This window comes from Nelusetta ayraudi, unplaced genomic scaffold (genome assembly GCF_046127955.1).
Source record: "Nelusetta ayraudi isolate G7.1 ecotype Tasmania unplaced genomic scaffold, CSIRO-AGI_Nayr_v1 ptg000007l, whole genome shotgun sequence".
Lineage (NCBI taxonomy): Eukaryota > Metazoa > Chordata > Actinopteri > Tetraodontiformes > Monacanthidae > Nelusetta > Nelusetta ayraudi.
The window spans coordinates 631,540-638,075 of record NW_027466057.1 but is presented as its reverse complement, the minus strand read 5'-3'; the positions used below and the strand labels follow the sequence as shown (position 1 = coordinate 638,075).

General features: G+C 42.1%; 1 protein-coding gene across 2 annotated transcripts; it reads right to left on the bottom strand.

Annotated features, from left to right (window-relative positions):
• Positions 1 to 425: 425 nt before the first annotated feature.
• Positions 426 to 5,103, bottom strand: spata7 (spermatogenesis associated 7). Of its 2 annotated transcripts, none has more exons than XM_076017666.1 (12): positions 4,980 to 5,103; positions 3,981 to 4,043; positions 3,795 to 3,884; positions 3,605 to 3,652; positions 3,330 to 3,433; positions 2,708 to 3,168; positions 2,564 to 2,609; positions 2,209 to 2,330; positions 2,075 to 2,125; positions 1,919 to 1,996; positions 1,771 to 1,828; positions 426 to 1,633 (listed from the first exon to the last, which is right to left on the bottom strand). In XM_076017666.1, the coding sequence occupies exons 2-12, from the start codon at positions 4,006 to 4,008 to the stop codon at positions 995 to 997; spliced, it is 1,725 nt and encodes a 574-aa protein (XP_075873781.1). In that variant the 5' UTR covers positions 4,009 to 4,043; positions 4,980 to 5,103; the 3' UTR covers positions 426 to 994. The 2 variants fall into 2 exon arrangements, with proteins under 2 accessions (XP_075873781.1, XP_075873780.1); XM_076017665.1 differs by lacking the exon at positions 4,980 to 5,103 and adding an exon at positions 4,293 to 4,589.
• Positions 5,104 to 6,536: the final 1,433 nt, after the last annotated feature.

Genomic DNA, 6,536 nt, shown 5'->3' with positions numbered 1-6,536 from the left:
AGCAAGCAATGTCAAAATTAAACTAGATAAACAGCCACACTACATCTTTATTGTTGTTTAGTGTCTTTTTGACCTAAATTTTCCCTAAAAGAGAGTAAAATCCCTTAAATGTGCATTCTAGTGCGTCTTTGGCGGAAGAATACACGAAGGTTTTCGGAGTCATGACATCAGATGGCTGGAATGCCGAGCGGTGAAAATGCCAGAAATGGGACAGCTGCCTGCCTGCCTGCCTGCCTGCAGCTGACCTGACTGTTTAGCCTTACCTTGCACATCGACAGTTGTTGACGCACACACCGAATAGCATGCAACGATATTAACTTGCCCATGAAAACGACTCATTCAATGTCGTTTTTGCAAAATAAAGAGGGGCTTGAGATTGTAACAGTATCACTGTGTTTATCAACCGCAAGAATACCAAACAGAGGCAAAATTAGAAATTTATTGGAATTATAGACACTTTCAGTTGGTGGAAGACTCATGTGCTACACTTTAACAGAAATGTTTAATCAAACATATAAAACTTTAAAATCTACATATTGCAGCTACATTCATGTTTAAGACCAACTGGATCCGATGAAATTCACACAAAAAATGTAAGAATACTAAGCTAAGTCAGCTGCAAAGACATGCGATGGGTTATTTGGTGTACCTTTTTTTTTTACTTTTCTTTTTTTTTTTGCCAAATTACCAAAAATGTTATTAGGGTGTCCTGGATCTCAGCTATAATGTCCACATGCCTCTTAGCCTAAGTAGCACAAATTCTTCATTTAATCCTCCAATTCGCCAACACAGCTGTCTCTCTATGATTAACCATGACAGTGCTTTAAAAAAAAAAAAAAAATTAAAATGTTTTATAAAAAACAAAAGTTTGGGTAAAATTTAAAAATAAGTATACTTAGTAGGAAAATACTTAGTGTTACAATTCTTTCTGTTGGAACAGCGACTTAAAAAAAATAAATAACAAATGGGCTTATTAAAATCCAGAATGCAGTACTCAGAAATCGTCATCACTGACAGATGAAGCAGTATGTTCCTGCTCGTGGTTGCCAGGACTACCGTGACCAGACTTACTGGCCTCAAGGTGCATTTTGTACAATTTTGTCTCCAGGTCCTCAAAGTTGTCGCGGTGTCTCTCAAAATCGCCTCCACCCATCTCTTCCTGAACGCCTTTATCGCTGCTTACCGACTCAAGTTCGTGGTTTTCACTGCTGACTTCACCTGCCGCGCTTGCGTCTGCCTGATCCCGATGGACTCCCCCGACGCTGCCTTGTGCTTGACTGGACGAATGATCGCTGAGTTGAGGGGAGCTGAGAGACCTCTCGGGTTTCTCCTCCTCTCCATCTTGTCCAATTGTTTGAGCCGGTGAAGCGCTTCTCTCCCGGGAACGCGTCGGCGTCGAGGCAGAGAGAGGGCTGGAATAATCGGGGGAGTCGCAGCGGTTGATGAGAGATGCATAAGAGAACGGGTCACTGCTCTCTTTGGTCCTCTCTTGTTCATCACCTGATCCCAAATGTGAATGGAACACATCGAGAAGAGAGTGTTCATTTTTTTCAAGGTCTGTAATGCAGCTGGCTGTCTTGTCTGGCTCCTTAAAATCTTTACACAACACTTCCAGAAGATGGCGCATTTTGCCCTGTAAAAAAAACAAGAGCGGAAGTACGATTTAGTAGAGCGTTTTTGCAGCGACGTTTACATTTTTTCCAGGTATTTACTGACGGTATAAGATTTTAAAATGACTGGATTTCCAGGCAGATGAGTTTAGACACTCACTTCGTTGAGCTTATGCCGGTTTATGTCGATATGCCGCTGCATGACCCGGTCCAGGACCCTTGAAGAGGATACAGGAACGTGAATGATTAGTTGTTTTCAACTATTGTGGTTTAAAAAAATAACAATAATGGGAAGGCAAGAAGAAAACCTGTCAGAGATGAATTCCCTGGATAAGATGTCCTCTGTCACGGCTGATATGAATTCGAGGTACATCAGCTCTTCCTCCCTGTTATGGATGAAGTGCCATTAATTTACATACAGACATATAGTGGGAAATGGTTAAAAATGTTTGAAAATGACTTACTCTGTCGTGATACTCTTCATAATAGGAGATTTTCTGCCTTTTGCTGAGACTCTAAAATACGAGACTTTGTTTATTATGATTTCAAACACATTAGACAATAAATACCAGAGTGCACCCCAGCTCTATGATCACACCTGTTTAAGGGGTCAAAGAGGTGACGGCTGCTGCTTTTCTTCACTTGCTTGTCTCGTCTGGAGGGCTGGAAGTAGGTGGCACTGAACTGATCCTCAGACAATTCGTGCTGTGTGTTTAATGCCTGTGACGCAGAGAACGTTGAGCAATGAGACTGTAAATTAGAGGCTGTCGAGCCTAATTCCAGTTTGGGTTTTTTTTACGTGCCATTTGAAAGACATTTAAAAGGGACGAGTTAAGTGGCACTGGCTTTGTTTAACGCATCATCACGACCCACAGCTGCTCGGTCTATGCGAGGGAAGGCAATTTTGGTTTGTCAGCGATGGTAATGCTAGATCATTTACTAAGCAATATTACCTGACATGGCTCATTAGTCTCTGCTGTGAGTTTATTGCTTTTTGTGCTGCATGAAAGAAAGAAATACAAAAAAAAAAAAAAATCAAATTATTCAGAATAAATTTAAATATATTTTGCTCACCGTTTAATGAAAAACAGGGGTACCTTTCTCGATCCGACTCGTGTCCCACATCTTTGGATGGCGTGCAGTCCCGAGTCCTTCTTGGCGCTCTGTAGTATCGGTAACTCGACAGGTGTGAATTACCATCCGACTTCAGAGTCTTTGGGGTGAAAGGCTTGTCTTGTGTAAAACGCTGCGAGTGTTTCTCCAGCAAGTCTCCGCTGTACGTCTTTCGAGCGGGGTCCTGGAAGGACTTGTAGCAGACCTGGTCTCCTAAAGCCCCCAGTGAACAAGCCGACTGCTTTCTGTGCAAAGTCACGGTTGAGCTCCGCAGCTTGATTTCTGACGTCGGGCGGCCGCGGTGCAAAGGTCGCTGTGCGCCGACTTTACACGATGGGTAGACGGCGTCGGTGGGGCGAAAAGAGGTACCGAACCTTGGACTGGAGGCGGTGGAACTCCTTGAGCAGAGGTAAGGGCTGTCATCGTATCCCACAGAGGATCCACTCTGAAGAGCGAAAGAGAATGGAGAGAAAATATATCCTTAATAACTAAGAGGTAAAATGTGAAAAAAAGAAAGAAAAAGTCTCCTGTTGGGTCATGTGGCATAAAAAACAAGTCTGTATCAAATGAATAAACACACGTTTTCAGAGTGTCTGGCTTTCTTACCAGTGCTGAGGAGCAGGAGCTTCTGCTGGTTCTCTGTGAGACAGAGTGAGACGACTGAGGACGACCCCCTTTTTTCAACCGCTCCTGCCTGACCCTGTCATTGTCTGCAACCAGGAAATAAATAGGTGAACATCAACCGGAAGCAGTCTCCTTTACACTCTTCATCTATTGCTAGCAGCAAGAAATTCAAATACAACACAGAGGGACATTTTGTAACAGGGCCGATGGATGGATGGATGGATGGATGGATGGATGGATAATGGAGTTAGACTCACATTTGATGCTGAGTGTCATGCTTTTAGGTGCTGACGTATCAATGGCAGCTGTTGGACAGACAATTAAAAAACAAACATATAAAAGGATGTCAGCGCAAGTACTCCTGAAACCATGATATCTGTGCGAGAAGAAGAAATGAGCAATCGGTCAAATCATCCTGATGTACATCATGCTTGCCATGGATCCCACCTTTAGCTGAGTAGACCTTTTTGTAGTGAGACACCATGTGGTCTCTCACAATGGACTGTGTCAGCTTGCTCGAGGACTGAGAACAGAAAGCTGTGAGGGTCAAAACCAAGAAAACCATAAAATTCAATGAGAACGACTAAATTATACTACTTCATTTTCTTCTTCTTCTTCTTTTTACGGACTTACGGCTAATTTTAGAAGTCTGTCTTCTCATGCCAGTGCTGCTCTTAAGTCGAGATGATTGACTTCCTGGAGGAAAAAAATGAAACCCATACAAGTGTCAGTATCAAGTATCAAATAAGCTCCCACCACAAACTAAAGCTAATTTATCCCGCAGCTAGGTTTACCCCATCTCCCGAAGTTAGAGACTGGTTGGTTTTCTAGATATATTGTGCAAACTAGTTCCAAGTGCTACCTGAAGACACCTTAAACTCGCTTCCCTCTGCTGTAGTTGAGGAGCCATCGAGCTAGCTAACACTCACCGCGGTGTTTGCTTACCTAATCTCGATTCCATGTTGATGACATCCATCACATCGTATCCCATTCTCTCAAACAAATTCCCGGCACAGTAACAAAAGCTTTCGAGCGCACGTGTAAAGCGCTGTGAGTTTTACCGTTGACATTGTCTTCTTATATGATATCCCCGGACTGCCTACGTCAAAATAACAAAGCTGTTGCTAGCTTATGAACAGATGAGTCAAAGCTTCTCTGTCGCCATGCTGGTTGCTATGACTGCCTACGTCATCACGTTCGAGCGTATGGGAAGACACGCCAAGCACCACCCACCCAGCCAAACCGTAGCCGCAAAGGTTCAATCTTCTAAATAAGCGAACTGTCGGATAGAGGGTCACTCCTCCTTTATAGCTGAGATTTTAGAAACACTAGAGATGGAATATAAACTATAAAATTCAATTAAGAGCTGAATGTCTTCTTTGTCTAGAATACTGATACATTGAAGCAGGGAATTGGAATCAGACATATAGATGTAAATGCACTAAAAACCTATAGATAAAACAGAAGGCTTACATATTCTTGTTCTTATTCTGTGTCATTATAATAATTGATTGTTTCCATATGTTGTTGTTTTTTGGTTTTTTTTTTACATTTTGCAAGCAATTATAGGGAATGGGGGGCAATTTTGGCCATTAGTTCATATTAACCACCATCAAAATGGAATATACATACTGAAGTTATTCCTCTAGTTGGTTTAATTTCTGTTGACGTCCGCACTGCCACCTTTTGTTTGTTTAAAATTGTTTCCTGTTTGAGCGTTCTGAGAATCCAACACGTGAGTTGTCAGTTCTAATGTTATTATCAACTGAACTGCATCAAGAAAAGTCTTTCATGTTAATGAAATTCTGAGGGACGTCTACATTCTGACTTTAAACTTAGATTCCTAAAAATCAGAATGTCCATTCTAACAGGTATCGCAGGATATGAAAACTGAGGAACAATAGTTGAGATAAAACTTAATTGATCTCACAGTTGGGGCAATTTGGTAATCACAGCAGAGAATGCACAAAGTGCACACACGAAAAATATGAAAGCTATGTATCCTTGTGTATTTCCAAAACAAAAAGGAATAATTCTAGGCAGGTCTACTGCCCTCATTCAAAAGTTGGATACAACCTAGCGTAATGTTCTGTCCAAGTGTACCAATGTTGATGTCATCAAGATACACAATGTATAAAGGTGTTGTAAATCATTTTTATAATCTCAATAAAATCGACCAAAGTTGCGTCATTCGTATTGTAAAAAAAAAAAATAAGTAAGAAGTACAAATATAGAACAAAACGCTGCTGAGCGCTAGAAACATAAACACCGAGCCAGCTGGGTACATCTTAGTCATGAAATCATTCTGTCATCAGTGTATTGTAAATCCTGCCGAGTTCCCTGTATTGTCCGATAGAACTTTTTACCCACCAGTGAAGACTTGCAAAGAACCTTAACATAGTACACGCATGCGTGTGTGTGTGTGCGCTCTCTCTTTCTCTCCGTCTCTCTCACACACACGCGCGCGCGCACACACACACACACACGCACAAACATGCACACACACCATATGTTCTGTTGCCTGGTTGCCAATTCTTTCCTGTGTAGAATAGTATGACTCAGGGCAACCACTGGATGGGAAACATTGTGCTTCAGACTGGCGTATGATGTAATCCTCTGACATACTGACACAGGACACATTTATAGTGTGTTCAAATGAAAACGACCTCAGAGAGCACTGGCCACCGATGCCTTAGACTACAGTATTTGGATACTGCTTCTTTCCATCTACATATTGTTTAACGTCATGTTTCCGAATAGATGTATTGTGGATTGTGGATATACAAAATGCTATCATTACATTTACCAAACTGATATTACAAAATGAACAGCACTAAATAACCAAATGGCCATATATCAGTATGCTCAGTGTATATGGTACAAGAAAACCAATGCATCACTTTTCCATCACTGCACTCACGGTGGCTGGGGTACTGGAGCTTGTCCTGTTTTGTCGTGACAACTTGCAGGGCAGGGTCACACCCTGGATAACAACCATCACATTCAGATTCACACCTATGGATAATTTAATGCGCATGTCTGAGACTGTGGGAAGAGCCGTGAGAACATGTGAACTCCACTCTGGCTCGAGGAGGGAGTGAAACCTGCAACCTTGTTGCTGCGAGGCAACAGCGATAACCACTGCACCACTCTGTCAGAGCACCAACAGCAGTGGGGGGAAAAATATGA